Below are 23,421 nucleotides of genomic sequence, written 5' to 3'. Positions count from 1 at the left end.
AATGAGGCTGTGCCATTTTGTCCTCTGCATATCCAAAAGCATACCCTTCTCCAGGCTAGTGGGGTTCTTTAGCTCCATCGCTGTTGGTAGGGTCGGTGTGAAGTTACACAGGTTGCAAAGTGCTGCTGAAGTAGTTGTGCTTCCTCCAGCGCAAACCTGCTCCACTCGTGGCTCAGATAAGCGCTGGGTCTTGCCAGTTGGGCTTAGTCCTCTCTCTGGGTTGTCCCAGGTGTTCCTGGTGGACGTGCAAAGTTTTGCTGTTCCAGGGCCTTTGTGTAAGATAAATGCATTCCCAGTTAGTGGAAATCAGAGATCTGGGCAGGTCTGACCTAAAATCACTTGACAGAGATGAAGTTTTCAGGAAATAGAGCCTGTTGGTATAAGTGCTGTCCCTTTCTGTAGCTGGCAGGAGTATTTTGTCCACAGCTGTGTCACGCGTTTATGTGCTGCTGTTGCTAAAAGCTGTACGTGCTGTTTGGCAGCTATTCCTTGGCACCCCCACACCTGTAGGTGCGCAGCCGCCGGCACACTTCTCCGCAGGTGCTGCTGTGAGTCAGAGCGGGGAGCTGGCACCTCCTTCTGGGATCAGGCCCTGTTTTGTACTGCAAACATATTGCCTAATGGGGAAAAAAGTGTTTTTCTTTTAGCACGTTATTTATATTGCAATGCCTTACTTGGACCTACGCTTCTTTCAACAGATCCTAAGGAATTTTAGTTCTGTTCACATGTCAGGAGTGGAATTAAAAAACATGGGGCAGCAAATCCTGGGCAGTTACCCTGTGCATTTTCACATGGCTGAGGATGTGGATGAGAGAGGAGGATATGACCGCCCAACGTACCTCGATAACCTGGCTATCCACCACTGCTTCTCTAGGTGTGTTGCCATACATGGAACTCATGGCCTGCTGGTAGGAAACGTTTTATTAGTACCGAGTTAATTTCTTTGCTTAGGCACTGCTAAACAGTAAGAGCCATTTGTGATGCAAAGAGAAATCAGAATATTGAAATAAGGTGTCTTTTCCCCCAGAGATGTCTTGACTTGTCAAGCTCATTTGACAGGTTACGACTGCTGTTCTGGTGGTGCAGCTCTTTGAACTGAATTTCACGTTCTTCATATTCTCTTGGTAATTAATATTATTAATGGTGTGATCAGATATAGTTAAATCTCTGTCATGGTTGCTGTGGACAGTTTGTGATCATACAAAGTTTAATTTAAAATGAAAGCAATGGGCTTTTAATGAACGTGACTGAAGCAATAGATCTTATTTGCAATGGAGATAAAAAAGACAAGGGTTGTTCAAGTCAGGGCAATGTGAAACAAATCCAAAAATTTTGCACATGACAAAGGGAATGCAATATGAGATGTACAGACCCAAATGGCCACTTCAGTGCCAGAAAAACCCTCAGGAACTTGGCTTTGACCTAGATCTTCACAAGGGCATTGTGGAGAGGAACTTTTTTTTTTTTTTTTTTCAAAAAGAAAAAAAGCCACACGAGTCCCAGCTGGAAAAGACAGGTTCCTGCTCCAGTCCTGACACGTCCAATTGCTGTTTGCTCTGTAGGGCCCGGAGTGGTATTTTCATGTTCATGGACATTTCCTCATTCACCTGATGTGTGCTTAGGCAGAGACACTCCCAGAACTATTCGTGACCTCCCAGATTTTTCCTGGCAACATTTTCTCAGCTCTGGATATAAAGCTCTGTAAGAAATGACATAGATGCACTCTGGTGGGACCCTTGTCTAAAAGGGTCCACCTATAAGCAGGTATTAGTAACACTGCGATCCTGGACCTGTACAACTGAGAGCACTTTTCATGTGTCTTGAACAGTATTTCTATTGTCCATACCACTCAAAATTATTGATTGCCTTCTCATATATGTGATTTGCTCTGGCTATAGCACCTGCTTTTGTTGACAGAGCCCTTAGGTGGCGGGAGACTTGCACAGTATGTGTAGATACGCTTCAACTCCCTTTCTCTTCCCATCAGTATTACACCCTTTGAATAGCAGGAGCCTGCCAGGAATGAAAAGTTAAGCCTTACATTAATATTTTTCCTGAGAAGAATGATGGTCTCTCCTTAGGTCTTTATCAGAAGGGAGGCTGTCAAGGGTTTAGCGGGGTATGTGGGATTCAGTAGGTGTGCAATCAGGAATCCAAGAGTGAGATCCAGGCCACTAGCAACCAGGCTGGGGTGGCTTTGAGTCCATGAATTAATCAACAGATTTCATAGCAAAGGTTAAATAAGTGATTCTGTGGAAGAATCATGTGGTTTCAATGCATTCATTAAGAGTAATTACAGTGTATTAAAAAGCCCTGCTTTAAAATAAACTAAAATAATTTGCAGTTCCAGAGAACTGCATATATACCGGATATTGGCAGCTAAATAGCATAGGTGGGTATCCGTTTTTGCACCAGGATATATAACTTCAGCCTTTGAGAATAGACCAGACAGGTTTCTCTTCCCCCTTCCTGTTCAGAAGAAGTAACTTTAGACTTTACGAGAGTGCTGTGCTTTGTTCTGTGCTGTGCACGGGTCACACAGCACTGTGTGCGAGGCCCTTCTCCCATCTGCTTCTCCTGCATGCCAGCCTTGTGCCACTTTGCAAGCCCACGGCAGCAGCACAGGCAGCTTGGGTTACTCACTGTGGTTAGAAAGCGGGCCGTGACATGCTGCTCGCTTCCCTGGCACACGTCACACTTACCGCAGAATACTGTAGTCTTACATGTATAAAGTTGCAGTGCCTAAAGGTCACTTATATTGTGTTGCTGAACTATATATAATTCAGTGTTTAGAGGCATCTTAAACATCTGGTGTTGGACACGCCAACAGGGCTGTATCTTGTGTTGTGGACAATGCTGCACGCTGACACATACAGTAATATGCTACTGTTAATGTCACAGCGCTGCAGGCAGGCTTTCCTTTCCAAGCCTCTAATTTCTATCTGGGATATGCTGGGAGCATTCAGTTGTTGCTGTTTTGATCTAACAGCATGGATCCTTCTCATTAAGTGCAAATGTAAATGATCTTTAAAATGTTATGGAAAAGTGATCAATATAATTTCACATGTGTAGGTTTTCAGAGCCACCACGTGTTTCTGAAACTGTCACAAATTGTATTAATTAAAGTTAAAATCTGTTTTTGGATACGAGACTGGTTTTTAATGCACTTCTTTGAAGCACAGATTAGTTGAACTTCAGCTAAATTTATAAGAATAACACTCTACAACTGAAATGCTTTTTCCTTTATCGCAGCAGGTGTTTTGCCATTATCAATTCTATCCAAAAAAACAGTCTTTGATGCAGCTCCTGCCCATCATTTGGAAGGATACGAGTAGTCAGACATACTGTTCTTAGCAGGTTGGCAAAGACGCTTGCATTTTAATCTAAATCCATTTCTTACCCGTATTCCTGAGATTAAGCTGATAGAGACACTTTCTCTCAGTTGTTGCATGTAGGTTCTTAGTTATCTTCCTTATAGCTCACCCTAAGCGACTGCACCTGCAAGCAGAACCTCATTGAATTCCCAAAAATGTATCTTTTAGAGCTGGGTACCTCGTTGTATGCTGCCTTTTTTTTAACTTGAACACCTCACTGAGGCAGAAACAAGAGCAGCAGATGACATGTTTGATGGGTTACTGCCAGGAAATCAAGAAATCCAGTAGAAATATACTTACGGAAACTATAGTGTTTGTGACTCCAGATGTTACGTACAGTTGTAGGCCATTAAGGGCTAATCACAGGATATGAATCTGAAATGGATTTGGTTCAAGTATCCCTCTGTATACAGAAATAACCAAATGGGTTAATATTAGTTAATCTTGCAGTTTTACAAGGACATAACTCTAACTGACGTCAACAGGAATTTGGTATGCTTGAAGAGTGAATAAATATGCCGACGGGGATCATGTAAAGTACAAAGTTCGGTTTAAGTGAGATTTAGTAACAAATAGTTGGTACTTTAACTAACCTGATTTAGTATTCACATTTAAAGGATTTCTAAATTTGTCTTCATAAAGCTGTACATCAAAGGAGGCTTGTGCTAAATCCTCTTGGTCAAATTATGATTTAATACATGTCAGTTAATCTTAAATGGGCTGAAGCAGTGAGAGACCATCGCTGCCCAAGCTGAGCATTAAAGGAATGAAGTGGACTTGCATGTTCTAGGAGTGGAGCAGAAAGAACAGAAATCTTCATAATATAAATTACTTCACATAGTGCAATTTAAAGATTTTTTTATTATTTTATTTGGGAAGTATTACAGTCATGACAATTTCTGGATTACCGGCCTAACTTTCTGGTTTATCATGCAAGACACATACATATTTACACAGATATTTACTTCATGACACTGAAACATATATTTTCTCCTAGAGCTGAGAGTGGTTTTAAATCCAGTATTTTATGATTTTCCCTTAATTATGCGTATGATCTCCCTCAGAGTAACTTTAATAGCAGTTACGCTGTATAGAAAGATCAGTCACTCTTATGCAAACCACATGCGGCTTGAGCTACCTCCTGGATTGATGCACATTAAGACACTGCACTGTAGCAAAACTGCTCCTGGGAGTTTCTGAGTTCACTGATAAAGCACATCACTCGTCATTCCTACTGCTCTTAGCATTACAATCTGTGGCCTGTACACTTTCTTCCAGGTAAAAGACACCATTGGCTACGACACTCTGGGGCACTGTTTCTTCCTTGAAGATGGGACGGAGCAACGCAATACGTTCTATCACAACTTGGGCCTCCTCACCAGGTCAGGAACCATCTTGCCCTCAGATCGCAATGAAGCTATGTGCCTTGCCATCCGGAGCCACGTCTATGGGAATTACGTTCCTGTGCCAAGCACTGACTGCATGTAAGTGCTCCAGGAGATATAGTTTTTGCACTGACGTTGAAGTTTGTAGCTGGGTCCTAAAAATGCTGTGTTGAAACAAAACTTTTAATGAAAATTTTATGCTATTTGATGAAAAATGTGCAGCTTTTCCTATCATTTCACTTTTAAAAATAATTTAGCTCTTTGACCTTGTTTTACGTGTGAAGATAACTGTTAGCACCTGCATGAATACTAAGCAAGGAATACTTGCTGCTGTTTATTGCTGTTGCTGTTTCCAAGGATCATAAATGCATAGAGTACTTTGCTTGTGTCTGAACCCCTTTCAGTCTTTTTGAACCAGACAGCTCCATGAAATCTGTATGATAAATGCAAGTTGGCACAGCCAAGTTGGTGTAAGCTGGCAAAAATATCACCTTGTGCAAAGGGAATTTTTACCTGTTTTCACCAGGGCTGAATTTTGCATTTAAAGTCAACAATACATAAGTACATGAGTATCTAGACTATACTAAGAGATTGAGTGAGAATTTAGAGATTAGCATACAGTACAGTGAGCCTCATTTAAAATACAGTAAACAATATCCTGCTATAGCTGACCAAAGTCAGCTTCCATTTTGGAGACTGATGTGCCGTAACATGGGCACTCAAGGGATCCAGGAACTGGCTTGGTTACTGTCTGCAAGTGAGAATATAATTTATCAACAGAAATTTGTATTTTCACATTTTCTGGAAAAGGATCAAGTGCCCAAACCCTACTTATTTTAATTCATGTAAGTAATCCAATTGAATTAATTACAGTTATGGTTGTTGAAATGCTATGGTTGATTGTATGGTTAACATAGATTTATTGTGCACCTATTCAGTCGTTCTGTTCAAGCAAAGGAGTGGGGATTCTTGATCATGCAGTAGTTAAGGTAGATAAAAAATATTGAGATTTTCTGCTTAGAATGATCAAATTAATTGTTATGGTCATGAGAAATGGTTTACAGTGTTTTTACATGTGGTCTTTATTATTGCAAAAGATGTTATCAAATGAAGTAAGACAACAGATCATAATGTTTTCATAGCTATGTCTGGCTTCTGTTTGTGCCACTACTGACCCTCCCTCTGAGGCAAAAACTCTTTATTTGAACAAATGTCAAAATAATATCTCCTTAATCTCCTGCTTAATGAGCCATTTGTGGCTTGCAAGGACATTTGTTTTGTTTTCCAAGTGGAAGCATAGTAAATCCATAGCGAATCCCCTACCTCCTGCCATGGCCCCCAAAGTTCCAAAAAACAAAACAGAAGTTCACTCTTCAGGCTTTTTCCAAAGCTGCTTAACTTTTGGGAAGAAAAAAAAAAAAAAAGACATCAGATTTCCTTAAGCTGCATTTAACAGAGCACGGATTTTGTGTTAATGGTCTCATATAATTTACAATAAGTTCAGCATGTGGCTCCATAAATGAATGTCTGACATCACTAGATGCTTTTCCTTAAAGAGAATCATTAAAAGGTTGTGTGGAGTTTTAAAGTCAATAGGAGGGTTGTGGCTGAAGTCCAGCACAGTGCTATGAAAATGTATCCTTTCCTGTTTGGTAACTGCTTAGGATCATTTTGATTTTGATTTTGATTTTTCAGGGCTGTCAGCACTTTCTGGATTGCAAATCCAAACAACAATTTAATAGAGAATGCAGCAGCAGGTGCTCAGGTAAAACCATTTAACTGCAGGAACTATACTTTGTCTCCAGGTCCTGTATATTCTACTCTTATTGATGTCATTAGTATGAGGGCAGTGAATTTTTAGGAAGTCATCATAAAATTTGGATATATATTTCTGCAGCCTTTCTCTCTGTTAAGAACAAGTAGTTGCCTGCAGTTGTCTCGCTGTTGTCTCTGAGACTGATTTCTCTCACAACGATGGCTGCAAATGGTGTGTGGCATCTCTTAACAAATGTTGATTTTTATTAGTAGTTAATAGTTAAATGCCCAATATAATTTTACATTTGCATATATAAATATGTACTCTTTCCGTGTTGTTATCTCTGATGTTTAACCAAATCATGTTTGTGTTTAATCTGGCTGTATAGCACCTGTATTTCACCCCCAACATATGGATTTTTAAAACTCGTGTGTGTGCCTCAGGGGCCCACTGTGCATGCCAAAAGATAAGAGGGGTGGTGTGGGAGTATGTGCTGCTGTGTGTCCCCTGGGACTCACACGTGTTTTGCAGGCTCAGCTGGGAAATCTGGTCAGCACAGTGGGAAGCACTAAGTCCCCAGGAAAATCTATATCATTAATTGCAGTGTCCAATTCCTTGGACCTCCCTTTGTTCTTTAGGATGTCGGGATATGGTACATCTTCCACCGGGTTCCAACTGGACAGTCCGAGGGGCGATATCCAGAGGGACAGGCTGAACATACCCCCCTGGGAGTATTTTACAACAACAGAGTCCACTCCAATTTCAAGGCATGTGGATGATTTTTGTATGTTACCAGCAATACAACAGTATGGTGTGGGGTTGACAATATATGGTGCTCTGATTTACGGCTGTCTTAAATTTTGATTATGGTATTATAGCACTATATTAAGAGACACTCAGCTTTTGGGGGTGATGCTCTTTCTAGATTAAAGAGGGACCAGAGCAGAATGGGGCTCCTGTTCAGGTGCCTGTGTTAGAGGGGATATACTCAGGCCAGAGGTGCACCTACTAAGTGAGATTTAAGGAATGACAGGCAGGAGGACACTGAATGCTGCTTTTGGCCACAGTGGTGCAAGGATATAGGGGGATGAGTAAAAATAGCTTGTGCCAGGGTCTGCTTATCACCTTTGAAAAATTAGACCAAAAATTCAAGGGTAATTCCAAGAAAAACGCATTTCCCAAATATACTGTTGACATGAAAACTTAACCTGTAAGCTATAAAAAGCATTTTTAACTTACTTCTCAGGATTCTAGATTGAAATCAGTGCTGTTTTCTGGGCCTTGTGTATATTACATCTTGGTCCGTGACAGCTGCTGCTCTATCCCAAAGTCTTTAACTTGGCTACAGCAGCTCATGTTCTCTTTTGACTGTCGGGGGACTCGTCACTCTTTATTTAAAGCCTTACTTCTTAACAACAATCTTTTTCCAAAAAGTTGTCAAGAGCTTGGCAAAGTCCCTTATTGCTTTCTGCAAGAGAGAGAGAGTGGGAGTTCAGTGCCTCGCATTGGGTCAGAAGACAGCCCAAGATGTTGATGTGTAACACATGGCAGGGCAGGCTCTGTCCTGACTTCAGTGTGCTACATCCTGTGCTAATGTCATGCTGAGCGGTGCCAAGTGACACCGAAAGGGAAGAGAAAGCCCAGGCTTCAGGCACTCGCTCTGCCTGCACTCACTCTGCCTGCACACACTGGCTGCCCACGTTCATTGATAAAATCTGTGATCTCTGGTCTCTTGTGTGCAGTCTGTTAAAATAATTGGAGTCATCTGCATTCTCAGGCTGGTTTGTTTATTGGAAAAGGAGTAAAGACAACAAGAGCCAGCGCTGAAGATCCCAGAGAGTATCTCACTATCGATAATGCCAGGTAAGCACATGTTGTATGGCTAAGTATTTTGGATACTTGTATTGCTTCCTGGCTTCTGCATTGTATTTAGCAGATCATTAATGCCTCATTACGGCTGGAGCATCTGAAACTACACACAAGCTCTCTCTGATGTGCAGAGGCAAATATTTCATAGCTATGCACTGAATTGTTTGTACTGTTGCTGACCAAAAATGATACATGTGCACTTGGGGTTATGAAGACTAAGCCATGAAGCACTTGAAAAGGATTCTAGATCCCACTATTCTGTTAGCGTGTTTGTAAACTTCAACATTTCTTATTAATTACTAAGAAGAACTTACATCTGAAAGATGACATAAGAGCTCCTAAATGTGCTGCATTAACCCAGCTCCTTGCTTCAGGTTTCGCCCACATCAAGATGCTGATCCTGAAAAGCCGCGAGTTCCTGCCGTAATTGATGGTCTTATTGCTTTTAAAAATAATGACCATGGGGCCTGGGCCAGGGGAGGCGACATTATTTTCCGCAACTCTGGGTAGGTTACCATAATTACATGCTGTACCATTCCCCTCACGGCAGACATGAGTAGGCCTGTAGGCCAAATTCATCTCAGACATTCTTTGTAATTTACACCTCTCTGCTTCCCCCGTCCTAGGTTTTCAGACAATGGAATTGGACTCACTCTGGCGAGGTAATTTCTTAAAATGTACCTTCTTCCTGTTTTTTCCCCACAATGTATCAGGCCAAAGGATGGAAGCTGAGACACTCCCCCGGTAATTACTGTAAAACATAAGAAAATCTCACATTTCCCTCACAGGCCACATCAAGCCTTCCCCATGCAGCCGTTAACACAGGGAATAATTTAGCCTTTCGTTCTCTTTGCCTCAGCATGTCTGGGGAATATGTTGTAATTGCCGAGTATTTCCTCTTGGCTGGTAGGCCCCGAACCAACAGATTAAGCACCTGGCATTGCTGAGAAGACTTTCCTTCCGCCCTCGCCTGGCGGCGTGGCCCGGCTCGGCCTGCAGCTCATGCACCATGGGCACAGTGGCCGGCCTGGCATTGCCATTGTCTGTCTTCTCCATTGACATCTGCCCCACTCCCACTTCTCTTGTCAGACCCCCTCTTGCAAAAGTCCTGCAAAAATAAGCCAGACCCAGAGCCTGTTGCAGGCCATGAGAACCAGCGATGGTTGGTTGTTGTGTCAGGGAAGTAGCTAAAAACTTAGGGAGTAGCTTGGTGTAGAGCAAATAGATATATAAGTTGGGTAGAAATACTATATCTTTTGTGTAATTAACAGTGCAAATTAATCGGCTGTGTAGTTATCTGGTGTTTCTTTGTCTACTTGTAGTGATGGGACATTCCCCACCGATGACGGCTCCAGCCTGGAAGTGACACGCTCCATTTTTGTTGGAGAAAGCAGCAACTTTGGCTCCCAGGGAGGGCAGAACAGCTACTGGGGGAAAGGGGCAAATGGAGAATACAGGACCCTGCCCAGAAACAAGTGAGTTGTTCTTCTTCTGGTTCTTCCTGGCATTAGTGCAAGCCTGAAGAAAAACCTCAGGAATGAATGTGGCTACCAAGTAATTTGTGCTGGGTGTTTAAATTATTGTACAGGCCAGAAATAATAAGCGTTCAAGTAAATTCACTTGTCAGGACAACAGTTTGAGAGCATTCTCAACTGAATATTTGATTTAATTTTCTGCTTGATTTATAAGTCATTGGAGAGTGGGTTAGAGAATCTGAAAGATACCAAATTGCTTTTGTGCAATGCCTCATTAACACAGCATTGACCTGATGGCACAGCTCCCTTATGCCATGCTTCCCTTATGCCATGCTTCCCTTATGCCTGCCTACTGGCGTAGCTGAACGAACAAGATCAATGTGACAATGGAGAAAGGTGTCTTCATTATTGAATATTACTTCTCTTTCAATGGCTGTATGTTATTTCCTAATTCGATAGCAGTGCAACCTCCTCCAAAGCAACAGCATCCCCTGAGAAAGCTGTGCTTCCCCAAGCCTAAATCCTACCCTAATGTATGTTTTGGATGATGCTCAGCAATCATTAAACCCTTTATAAGAAATAATATAATCTAGTCCTCAGAGACCGACAGGCTGGAGAGAGCCTGTGTGCCCTTTTGCTGTCTGCTGTGTGGCTTTTACGTCTGAACAAATTGGCAGTCTTTCTGGACATGGTGGACATTGACCTACCCTCCCATGCTGCTACTGGCCAGCTTTCATTACCATCTGCAAAGCTGAAGCAGGCCACCCTTTAATCAAACACTGCCAGGGCTAAGTAAATCTGACACCTTCTCAAGACAAACCATGGAAAGGGTAAGTTCTCTCCAATGGTGTCTTCTTCTGCCTTGACATGTCCATTGGCTGATGCTGCAGGAATCAGCTTTATGCATTAAATGCTGTGAAGTAGGTCCTGGGGATTTCATGTGAGGTGGCTTGTAGGGAGAGCAGTGCTGCACCACTTGGTAACTTCTTCCATGGAGACACTATTGCCTACAGGAAGTCTCACTGATATCGTTTTTTCAATCATGCCGAGGTTTTCTGAAGAAATGTCTTTATCTTGGAACAGGAAACTTCATAGCAATGCTGACACATATCCCTCTGGGGCTTCCTCATACCAATGAATCCCTGAGTGGCAGGGGGCAAGAGCTTTGAACTGCTTTACACTAGCCTTATGTAAGCTGTGCAGGTCATTGTTTTGTCCTTCGAGGCTTATCCTGTAGAGGATGTTCAGCAGAGATTCACTTTTCATTAACTATGTGATAAGAATCCAGATAACAGTTTGGGGAAAGGAAGGATGTTTTACCTGCTTATTGATAGGTTTCTGTGCTTTCAGGAGAAGACTCAGGCTTTGTCCAAGCTTTTAGCACAGGATTTTGTTTGTTTTTAAATCTCACAGGACATTCCCTATTCGTGGATTCCAGATTTATGATGGGCCTGTCAGGATGGCAAAGTGCACTTTCAAGAAGTTCACCCCAACTGTTGACAGACATTCAAGTGCCATTGGGTTCTTCATGAAAAACGCCTGGCAGATAAGCCCCCAGAATAATGTGTCACAAATCCTGATGGAGAAAAGCGTAAGTAAACCAGGAATGCATGCTGTTAGATGCGCAGTTTTTCAAAGTTTTTAGAAGTGGTGAGAGATTTATCCTAGAGCAGGAATTTCCAGACTGTGGTGCGTGTTACATTGGTGCATGCCAACACTTCATTTTGCAAGACTTATTTTTTTTTTTTAATTATTAATGATGGTTATTTATAAAGCAATAAAATTTGGGGAGCATCAATATCAAAGTTTCTTATACCTGGGCAGATATATATAACAAGATCTGCAGTAGTGGAAGGTTTCACCTTGTAATCAGAACAGCCATGTCACCACTCTTAGCTTAGCAGCATTGATAGCAAATATATAGCGAGAACGTGGTGAAGACTGGGTCCCAGAGTTTGAGAGGGACGCAATGAGATGGCAGGAGACAATAAGCTGCAATACAATTCTTATAAAGAAAGACGGAAATGCAATTAGAAGCAAAGCCATGGTCCAGATTCTGGGTTCAGCAGTGAAATTCCTGCTGAGCACAAACAGGGACTTTCCTTGAGCAGTCACAGCAGAATGCGGCTCTGTGTCTGTCTTGGCAGGACCCATAGGTTGCTGAGCAATTCCAGTCTTTGTCTTGGATTCCTGCAGGGATCATGGCCCTGCACACTTAGCTTGAGAAATGATAAATTCCACCTGGCTTGCACTCAGGGGTCATAACCTCTCCTTATTTATTTATTTTTTTTTTTTCAGACAAGGTCCATGCTTGTTAGGATGTCCATGAACTGTAGTAACTTTGGGTTGAGGTTTGGCTTTATCTTGAGGAAAATTTCCATTGCTGTGGGATTGACCAATATAACTACTCTGGCAAGCAGTCAGTTTGTCTGTCCCCTCTCTGGTACACTTTAGACCACCACCAGCAGGGCATTTTACGAAAGGATGATGTTGATTGCAGTCACTTGACTGCTTCCTTTAAGTAAACACAGTTCCTTTCTATTTCAGTAAAGAGCTCTCAGTTATTTTGGATACTTTAGGGAGCTTTGGAACAAGAATAAGGGCTCTTTTACTTACTTCCTTATGTCTTCCATGAGGAAATGGTTGTAAGATGATCATGGGGAACAAGAATGAGAAAATCAACCTGGAAAAAGGGTGAGGAAAATGTATAATGAAAGTTTTGTTCAGTGGGTTGGACGAGAGTGGAAATTTTCCTTCAGTAATGGCTAGGACTCTATCCAATGTAATGGTTTCAGATAGATTATATCTGTGCACATCTGCAAAGGGGATGATTACCTCTTGAATGGCTGAAAATGCAACTCTTTAATACTGTTGTGCTATTTGAGGCCAATGAGCCTGTTAAATGTCCCAGCACCTTTTGCCTGAGGGGAAGTTTAGTACTGCAACACCTTTAAGATTTGAGATTTTCAAGGTAAAAATGATCAGAAGACTTAATAATTAGTGTCTGCCTATTACAAAAAAAAATCTAATGACATTATCCAAATAATTATTTCATGTATGTACGTTTCCAAGAAATGTCCATTTCTGAAGTTGGTATTTTGCCAGCTTCAGAATCATTTATATTTGTAGCCACCTGCATCTCAGCTCTTTTCACTTTGATTTTATTTTATCTGGATTGAACCCAGATGTGCTAAATCTGATTTCAGACTTGAAGGACCATGGTTAGTTTATTGTTTTGTTGCTAATTGCTATATGGGACAATATGTCTTTGACTAGTTAAGATAGAGCCTGTAGACTGTTTTAATTTAATTTTCCATCTCCAGGCTTCATTTTATTACTTTTTAAAGGGTAGCTAAGTACTAATTCCCTAAGGGACAATCATTTTACAGTTGTTTTTGAAGAATAAATTAAACATTACTGCAAGTTGTACAGTGATGATAAAACTATTAGTCATGCTGAAGGATAATTGTGTAATTAATCAGCCTAATCAGCTGATTGGTTAGACCACAGAGTAATAAAGCCAGTCAGGTCTTGTTTAATTCCAGCATAAAAATAAATGCTCAGGTAGAACAGAAGACTTGAACACTATGCTCCACAGAAAGTGTTCTAGTTGCCTTTCCATTCACAAACCTAACTCTCTTATATAAAAATAACTGTGCATTTTTTAACAGCATTTTTTCCCTGTAGCCAGGAGTGTAGGGGGGATTCAAGCCTATTTTACTCCTAACTGTGCCAGCAGTATGGCAGCTCTAAAATTTTTTATGTCAAAGACATCCCAGCGGTCTGTGTCCAGCAGGTTTGTGATCTCTAGAAGAGCTCAGAGGGGTCAGAGCAGGTTCTTGACCATAGTCTAGCATTTCCCATGGGACTGCAGTCCTGCCTAGCTAAGAGAGGGGCGTTTCCTAATGTTGCCTTTTTATGTTTAACCTGTATTATCATGGTGCTGGGGTTCTGTGTCAAAGCAGAAGTTTTCAAGTAGTTCACAATGGGAAAAACAAAAGTAGATGCTGAATTGAAGTGCAGGTCTGTTATCCCCTGAAAAAAAAAAAAAGGAAAAAAAAAAGGCAACAAAAACAGCAAACAGCTGAAGAGGTTCCTGACTAAAGGGAACTGGCAGGATGAGAGCCTGCAACACTCCTTCAGAGGAAAAGCTATATTAATGAGAGCAGAGCTCTTTGGTGATAAAACACAAGATTCACACTGGTTGAAAAAGGTTTTCTTAAAATGATAGCAGCGATACAAGGATATTATTTGTTAATCTAAAAAGAAGTGTTTTCCACTGTAATCTTCAGTACTTCTCTGCAGATGTGTTAGCTGTGCTGCCCTTGGGCAGGTTTATTTAGCGTATTCCTAAGAAATTACATACTCCTGTAACCATCATCCATCACATGCCTTACAAAAGTACGGTTTATAAAAGAAGCGATACTGCTCATTATCATTTCTGTTTCACTTCTGACTTTCAGAGTTTTTAGAGGAGAATGTTAGAAGTCATATTAGCATCAGCACCAAAACTATCTGCCTGCTGGATGGAATCACTGACTGTTAATCAAACATAAGCTGTACAGGCTGTACCTTAGTTTGTTTTGAAGTACAGCTGACTTTGTTCTCTTCCCCAGTGAAATGCCCATTTTCAAATTCAGCCCCAGAAGTACGCTGTCACAAAGTGTTTATCGTGGAGCTTTGAGCTGCAGCAGTGTTTGCATTTTGCAAAGATTTCCTCTTTTATAAATTAAAATGAAAAAAAATAAAAAAGAAAAACAAAACAAAAAAAAACAAATCACAGAACTTAGGAGATCCTCCTTCCTTGCCAAATAGCCCTTTGGGCAAAAATTTCCTGCAGTGCAGTAAGAAAAGGTTTTAATACACTCAAAAATACACATTAAATTTCCATATGCTTGAGCCTCTTTTAAGTGAGACTGCTTCAGGTGTTTGTTTATGAGGCTAATACTTAGACAAGGAGGTGGCAGAAAAATGCTTCTAGGGTTTAATTTAATTTTAAGGTAATAAAGACTTAATAGAGCAATGTAAGGTTCTCACTACTTTTATGCTGCAAGTAGTTATTGCTGCAGTAGAAATTCTTTTTAAGTCAGTGGGACTTTCCATCTAACTAAGAATCACAATGCTCCTCCTATTCTCCTAAGTTGTTGTATTTATTGTTGTGAAAATAAAGCCTTTAAAGTCCTTAGTAAACTTGCAGCCTAATCTTGCTGACCTTAATTCTTACTTCTGTGAGCAACCCAATTAAAATTAGTTGAGCTAAATGGAACAAATTACAGTCTTTTGGGTCGGCGTGATCAAGATGCTATTTATGCTGTCTCTTTTAATATACATTGCTGCAGGATTCATTCAGTGTACTTGACCTGGAATAATTATTGTCTTGATTGCCTCAGAACTTAATTGTCGCACACTGCAATAGTTTTCTCTGCAAACATTAAAATATCCCATGCCTTTCTGCTGAACATCTACAGCTTCCTTGTTTTGCTGTATTTTCATATCAGGACAGTCTTTTACTTAGCAACTGAAAAATTTTGAAAACAGAGCTGTGCATAATGAGGATAATGCTGTCCCCTGCTATTTTCCTTGCCTAATAGATACATATACATATATATGTTCTTCAGGGGATGTACGCCAGAGCCAATTCTGAAAAATTCTGTCACTTTTATGAGTTTCATAAGGTTTTGGGGGGAATGAATTACAAAAGAATGGCATTCATAGTACCACTTAGAACAATCATTGGAAATATATGAGTAAATTCACCATACGTTTAGTAGTTTTTGTTTCTTTAATTACAACTGGGATAGATGATGATTACTTCTCAGCAAACCTCATAATCTTCCAGTACTTCCCTTCCCTTTGAGTCATCCTCTTCTTTTTGACACAGCACAATTTATTGCTGTGTGATTTCAAGGAATAAATGGTTTTGCAGGTTCAATTCAAAGAACCGAAAGCCTAATTTTAATGAAAATATCTCCTGGGATTAAGAAATAGGAGACAAAAACAATGTAGTCAGAAATCTAAGTAGAAGGGGCAAAGCAAAACTCTTGCTCAACAAATAATGCTTTCTAGTTCTAGCTGTATCACTGTCTCGGCTGTTAAAACACCACAAATTCAAACCCCTACTTATTTTTTCTTCTTACTCTCTCCTGCTAGGTTGGACTGAAAGTGTTTTTTGGCAGATCAGGCCAGTGGTTTGGAAACAACGACAACGATGGTGACAAAATGTCCATCTTCCACGATCTGGATGGCTCCGTGACAGGGTATCCGGACACTTTCATTGGCAGAGCAGACAACTACTTGCTCCGTCATCCTGGGTGTCTCACTGTTCCACGCTGGAATGGGATGATGTGCACCGGGAGATTTGCACAGGTAGGAGGGGTGGCTGCAGGCAGTGTCACTGGGCGTGTTGGGTGGGTCTTAGGGGTGGTGGAGTGAAACCTGATGAACTCTCGAAAAGATAACAGAACAATAATAAATTTGGTATAATTTTACTGCTCTCAGTGTTATCTGCCTAATTCCAAGGACTCAGTAAAGCCCCTGTTGTGCAGTTTCCTCTAACCTACGGCTGTAAGGAGCCCTTTTTCTTTCCATTGCCCACAAGAGGCTACAAGTTGAAATCTAGCTGGGGAAAAGTCTGATGTTTTCTAAGTCCTTGTTTCCAGGAGTTTGTTCACTCTGTCATGGGGCTTCAGTGGATAATTCTAGTTTCCATCACTCTGGTGAATCTAGTTTCTGTAATGGAAGATGTTACTCTTGTCTCATGGGGGGTCAGTAGTCATTGCCCAGACATCGGTAGGTGCAGCACAGGATGAAACTGTGCCTGAAGTCACTGAAGAACAGGAAGCATTAATTTGCCCCCCCTGGAAAGAGCAGACTGTCAGGTTTGCCTTTTTAACACACAGTTTTGTGAGCATGAGGATTAGCAGAGCCTGATGTCCTACAGTTGCATCTCTGGAGGGGTTGCAAACTCAGATTCACATTTTTTCCACTTTGGAGGACTTCTGAAGGCACTTTTTCTGTCGTTCTTGGATGTGTAGTAAAGGGTAGGCTCACAGCTTAGGCAGTCAAACATCACTCTGCTTCCCTTTCTCCAAGGAGTTTTTCTACATGAAAATTTTAGGAATGCAATTGTCTTTGAGACCTCTATGCATACATAATATATGCACAGTCATGTCCAAATTGTGTGTCTCCTTAAGCTAAAAAAAATTTATTTGTGTTTGCTTCAGTTGCACAGCAGAGATCAGGAATTGCTGTTTAAGTGTCTAGACACTGGACTTACGTCTTCTGGTTCGGTATTGACTAGGCGGAAACAGGATTAGGCTCTTACGGATAGCAGTTCCACTGAATTAGGGATTTCTCCTTGGCACTTACATTTTGCTCTGTGTCTCTAGAGAAATAATATTCTGTGCTCTGGCAATATAACAGTTAAATTTAGAATTGTAAACAAGTAGACATTTGTGTTTTTATGTCTATTAATACCCTTGCGATCATGGCACTCTACGTGTTGAGGCAGTTTTTCCACCATAGAGAATTTCCTTGGCTAGGTTTAGGCAAGTGTAAACATTCGCTTCTCTGGGATCCGTTACTTACCAGCGTTTTTCTTCTAATCAGCATCCAGCAGGATGAGTGAAGTTCTTATTAACTTTATAGGTTTTGGGTAGGGAAATGTATATGCGTGCAATGTAGAAGAAGTTGGTCCTGTGCAGCAGGGTTGGATTTAATTTGGAGGGTATAACTGTTGGAGTATTTCAGCTTGACCTTGGTTCTCAGTGTCTTTACAAACTGATGATTTATTTGTGTGCTAAGTTCTGAGTGTCATATTTCAGATCAAAAGCCTAAAAGAGTGAATCCAATTATGGAGAAAGATGGTTGGCTTTGATCTTAGCAGCTCTATTACAAAATCTGTTTTTCTTTTCCTTTTCATGTAGCTCTGGTAGACAAGAACAAGATTCTTCCCTAGCGCAAGCAGGTGAAAATGTCCTTTCAGCTGAAGGAAATAGTGACTCTTATATTGCTGCTGAACTGAGCCCAAGACAGTCAGACTAGGGATGGGCTACTTGGCATGGAAAACGGAGATCCAAGTCCTTCGGCTAACATTGCAGCCAAATCCTTTCTGAGCAAAATGCCTAGAGTTCAGTTAATTCCTTTCTGCTTGGTTTCTTCCACTCACTTTTCATGCTCTTCTTCTGGATGAAATTTGCCTAGGAAAGGAAATGCCAGGGGAAAACCTATTCCTCTGGCAGTGTTTCTAGCACCACAAAATCCCAGGGACAGACTTTCCTGAGGATGTTTTAATCTGGCGACTCAGGCTGATGTTCCCACCTTCCCAAGGTTGGTTCGTGGCCCTTCCTCACCATGTCCAAGGAGCATTACGCCACTTTCCCCACGTGGTGTCTGAGAGCTTCCTTCAGTGGGAAGTACTGAGAAGTGCATTGTGCTTTGGCTCCAACGTTGCCTTTCGCTACCAACAAAGAGTTGTGGGACCAGCTTAAGATCGTGAGATTTACATAGACAAGAACTATCAGGCCTCTTTGTCCTCCCCTTTGGATTCTGAAGTCTGTAGGGTTATCGTTGTACAAACGAGACCAAATCCTTTTTTATTTATTTTTTTCATGACAGCTGAAACTCTCATGTAATGTAAACACAGCCAAGCTTTAAGGAAGAACATCAGAGAGAGGGAGACTGACAAGGAAATCACAAGAGTTGGCAGCACCACAGCTTCTGGGAATCTCTGTGAGTCACTCAGATTCTGTCAGCAGGGTGTTGAGGTTCTCAGTGTCCTCTCAACCTGATTTTCAGCTGTTGCAGAGGCTAATAATAAAAGAAAAATGTAGGGAGAGGTCCATTCCATAGTTCTCTCCATGTAGGTGGGTGAGATTTCCAAGAGCACTGACCTGGAGACTCCTCAACACCTGCATTACTTGTGAAAATGTAAATGAGATTCCTCAACCATTTCTGATTTTTATATACACAGCAAGAGAAGTGCCCTGGTGCCTACTGGGCAGTTGAAGCTGTGCACTTACTGCTTCCTTGAAGACTTCAGAGAAACTCATCAGGACAGACTGTGAAACCTCTTTTTTTAGTTTCTTTTAAAATAGGCAGAGTTTTTGGCAGTATGTGCTTTTTTCCTTTATAAGCTTAAAAAAATATTAGAGATTCATAAGAGCCTGCCACTTAACTGGATTAGTGTCATTTCTGAGTTAAAAAAAAAAATCGATGCCTTGCTATTATAAAATACTTTAGTTAATGCTGTTGATTTTTCACCGGTTCGCTCCAAAAAGTCACCACCTTACTGCAGACTGCTGAACTAGAAATTGTTCCATTTCTGTTAACTCTGTTTTTGCAACTACAATAACCCTGCACATCTAAGTTGCATATGTCCAGTAGGTAGCCACTTATCTATTAAGTGCTGCATAGCTGGTTTTCACAATAATGCTTTTAAAGGTAAAGCAAGCAAGAGACACAGTATGTAATGAACTGTGTTTTTCCCAGCAAAACTTTATGATCCCATCATAATGTACTGTGTGGTGCCTGAGCAGTGTCGGCACCTCACAGGCTGGGAAGAAGGAAAAGCCTGCAAGATATTTTTCAGCTAGTGCTCCATATTTGGACAAAGTGGTCCAATTTTGATCTCTGATGCACATCAATGGAAAATGCACACCAAATAAAAATAGTTTTGCTGATGTCAGCAAAGCTGATGTTATTTTTAGGGCTAAAATTGGTCCTAGTATGTCTTACAGGATGAAAAAAATGTTTTTTTGTTTTTTTTTTTTTCTTTCTGGAAGAATTTTAAAGTCTTCACTTGGAAGTTCATAGAGAAAAATTGTTCCTTTGGGAACTGAGCCTACTTTGAACAATTGAACAACCAGAAGAGCAGAAGATGTGTTTTGAGTTTGTCATTTTTAAATGATTTTACCCCAGTTTGACAGCTGACAGCACAGCAGAACAGAAACAATGTTAAAAAAAACTAGAAACACAACCAAACTTTCTCTCAGAAATCAAGATTTTCTGTTCTAGTGCTTTGCATTTTGCTTATCTTCATGCTTGCTATCCAGCTGAATAGCAGCTCCCCCATGAATTGTAAAAGAAATTATCTTCTCAGTTTCACAATCTACTTGGGAAAATTGCCATGTAAGCACAGGGAAATCTGACACACCTTTTTAGCATGAAGTGTTAAGCAGCTAAAGTGACAACTATGTCCATTAAATGATCCAGGCAAGCAGTAGGTTCACATTTTAGAATGTTTTAAATAGCTCTTCTCCTTAGGTTGTAGCATCTGGGGTATCTTCTTCTTTTACTATTTTATCATATTTTAGAGTATCATTATGACCCTCTTTCTTCTCTTATGTATTTTTGTAGATCTAAACAAAAAATAACGGAGATGTTGCTAGGAAGATGAATTTTTCATCCTAGAACAAAATTCTCTTGTTACACTCCTTTATTTCATTTAGCTCATTGGGAATTAAGAGCATCCTTTGGTGGATGACTCTTCTGGGATTTTAATCTGTTTGTGTTGATTGCAGTCCTGAAAGGGTAACAAAATCCAAGCACTAGAACTAACATTAACTGGCATCACAGCAAGGAGGTCAGGGATTGCATGGCCAGGGATTGGATCCCCTTCTTGTCCCTTGTTCCTTCAAACAGGAGGATACACCACCTCTGTCTTCTCTCAAACGAATTTTGCTGTGGCCAGGGCATTACAATCCAAGAAGAAAGCAATGGGAATCTGCTGCTTTTGGTGTCACATGGTCTGCCAAAAGGCAAACCAAATATCCTGGCAAGCACTTGCTTCTTGGCTGTGGTTTGGAGTCAGCAAAGCAATTTCTGTTGTATTTTAAAGACGTGGTATCTTCTCTTATTACTAGTGATACAGTAGAAACTAGAAACCCTAGCTAAATGAAGCCTTTGTATAAAACAGTGAGAAACAGTCTGTTTTGGTTTCAATCTGTGTAGCCAAGACAAGGAGAAGAGAAGCAGATATGGTGATGTGAGGGACCAAGGCCTCACAGCCTAGCACTGGAAGGCGGATATCCTGAAAGACTTTGTCTCGACCTCTCCTAGTCTTGGCTGTGCCTGTGTCCTGACCTGCAGTATTAAAATCTGCTAGAAGACTGACTCCATTTTGATCTACCTCAAAGACAGAAATTAAGTTTAAAAATAATTGTGCTGAATTGTTGCTCATGTAGAAGCTTAGGCATTACTGAGCTAATACGGATTTTTATGATGGACATTCCTGTTCTTGAGGCAAACAGCCCTATTCTGCATTGCAAGAGACTGGAGGAAGCATGCTTATAGGTGTTCCCACCTGTCCACTATGCATTTTCAACCTTTCAGGGAACATGACAAGCTGCCTGCTACATCCCTGTGTTCTGAGACCAGTTTGTATGACAGTTTGTACGCATCCTCCTTCTGCAGTAGAATTTCATAAGGGGAGAAGCAGGTGGACATCATGTATTCAACCTTAAAGATAACGCTTGCCACATGAAGTGGCCTTCATTTAAGTTATGGAAGGAAAGAAGAAGTGTAAAACTGGAGGGTGGTTTTGTAATTGGCCTGCAGGGTTGAACTACAGGCCAAGGGCATCTGTTGGTCCTCAGACAGAAGAACTCTGTTGAAATGTGCACCATTGTATTTAGTCTGTAAGATCATACAGTCAAGCCACTGAGTTTTAGCCCCTAAAATTTCAGCCTAGTTTGCTGCTTGAGAGCAGAGATGTGGATTCCATTAGATAACTGGACCTGATCCAAAGCTAGTTGAAATCACTTAAGAGTTTTCTGTATTTTCAATGGAATAAGGCTGTTTTTAAAGTGTAGTTATTCGAATTCATAAAAAACAGTTACTTTGCAATATTTCCTTGATTATCCTTTTCCCTGAAGATTTTGAATAGTGAATGTTTTTATGATGCTGTACAATTCATATCTCACTTCATGGTGTCCCCACAAAGGACTGCAGATGCTATTTCTGTTTTACCTTTTTATTTGAACTGGAAATGTTTCAGTGACTTTCCAAACGTTCTGAGTTCTTCACTGGCAAAAAACATTTACAGGCAATGATGATCAAATGCACATGTTATGGCTGAGCCTGGCTAGTTTAATGGATATGTTTGTCATTTTCCTTTCACCCTCAGCTTTATATTCAGGCCAGGCGCCCTGAGAATCTGACCCTATCCATTGCCAGAGCAACATACTCTTCCCACCCCTTGCAGTTGCAAGGCGTGAACAGAGGAGCACCATACCAGCAGTACCAGCCAGTTGTCATGCTGGAGCAGGCTTATATCATCCAGTGGGATGGAAGAGCACCTGAGGATATCATCCTGTACCCAATCAACTTCAACAGGTACTCCCCTATGTTGTTAGAAGATGTTCTGTTTTAAAAGTTCTGGAGCTCTAACAATTTCCCAGGCTCTTTGCAACTCAACCTTTGAATGTTTCTGCAATTTCTGAGAGCACCAAAGCAAGGTGTTAATGACTGGCACTTACCAATGCAAAGAGTTGCCTCTGCTTCCACTTTGTTCCCGCTTTATTGATGTACAGAGATGTTTCCCTTTCCAGTAAGTTTTGAAACAGAATCCAAGTAAGTCCTGGCCTTCTGTCCCTGAAATCCCTCCAGAAGAGCTCTGGCTCTTGTTCATTTGTTTGTACTAGTTGCTGCACACATAATTTATCTCCCATATATATGAAGTGCAGAAGTCCATCAGAATGTGCACAGAGCCGTGCATCTTCTCTAATCCAAACAGTACTGTGATCACTGTTGTTTTCTACACAATATTTTAAAGCATTAGGACTTGGTACAACAAAATTGCAGGCTGTGCTGTATTTATTTTCCATGTTTTCTTCCATCTCATCTAGCGTTACATAAAAGCAAGGCATAGCTGGTTTAGACCTACCTTTTTCCCTTGCAATCTGTTTCATTTTGCATAATTTCTTTTACAGTTTTCAGTACTGGTTCAGGACCAATGTTCTTCTTTCTTTGGTGAAATTACTTGTCCTTTTCACTGGTACACCTGCTAGGAGAGAGTCCTGTGATCTATTCGGCTTTGCTGTGACAGACATCGCCAAGGTTAGCAGAGATTTGTTGCAAGAGATGAGAACCAAAAAAACACCTGACCATACCCCTGGGTTCTGCAGTTTCTGTGGCTCCTTAGTTTCCTAATAAAAAGGCAGTGCAGGAAGAGAATTTGCATTATGCAAATGAGATCTTTCATAACTACATGTAACCCAGCCACACGGAGGCTTGGATTTGCAAAGCAGGTATTACGTAGCTGACATAAAAGAAGTCAGAGGCATAGAGGATGTGAAGTAGCACATACCACTAGTAAATGTGGCGGATTTCGAGGTCCATCCTGTATTATCCACCAAGCCCCACACCCATTCTCTGATCCTCTAGCAGAGAGTCACTGCCATAGTTTCAGCTTAGGATAGTTTTAGCAAAGGCTTGAACAATGTTTGGGTCCCCTGAACTTTGGAGCTGATGAAATTTGGGGAAAATACTATCTGCAGTCCAGTTATGAAGCCTCGTGGAAATGTAGCTGAGAAAGGCAATGTTTTCTCTTTATGCATCACATG

At 41.0% G+C, this 23,421-nt stretch overlaps 2 protein-coding genes across 5 annotated transcripts in view; both read left to right on the top strand.

Moving 5' to 3' along the window:
- The window catches only part of CEMIP (cell migration inducing hyaluronidase 1), a 112,478-nt gene that overhangs the window by 6,844 nt on the left and 82,213 nt on the right, over positions 1–23,421 (top strand). The gene's annotated exons all lie outside the window — the stretch shown is intronic.
- Positions 1–23,421, top strand: part of LOC308200899 (cell surface hyaluronidase CEMIP2-like) — a 55,979-nt gene that overhangs the window by 12,868 nt on the left and 19,690 nt on the right. For all 3 annotated transcript variants that reach the window (XM_080607434.1, XM_080607433.1, XM_080607435.1), the window contains 11 exons: positions 699–908; positions 4,653–4,858; positions 6,455–6,524; positions 7,154–7,282; positions 8,293–8,378; positions 8,759–8,890; positions 9,011–9,046; positions 9,707–9,859; positions 11,273–11,450; positions 16,010–16,225; positions 21,984–22,192. In XM_080607434.1, coding sequence (XP_080463560.1) covers positions 699–908; positions 4,653–4,858; positions 6,455–6,524; positions 7,154–7,282; positions 8,293–8,378; positions 8,759–8,890; positions 9,011–9,046; positions 9,707–9,859; positions 11,273–11,450; positions 16,010–16,225; positions 21,984–22,192 — 1,625 coding nt within the window. The remainder of the gene's footprint in view (positions 1–698; positions 909–4,652; positions 4,859–6,454; positions 6,525–7,153; positions 7,283–8,292; positions 8,379–8,758; positions 8,891–9,010; positions 9,047–9,706; positions 9,860–11,272; positions 11,451–16,009; positions 16,226–21,983; positions 22,193–23,421) is intronic.

Source organism: Anser brachyrhynchus, assembly GCF_964034855.1.
Source record: "Anser brachyrhynchus genome assembly, chromosome: 11".
Lineage (NCBI taxonomy): Eukaryota > Metazoa > Chordata > Aves > Anseriformes > Anatidae > Anser > Anser brachyrhynchus.
The sequence above is the reverse complement of the archived record's forward strand: the minus strand, read 5'-3'. Positions and strand labels throughout refer to the sequence as shown.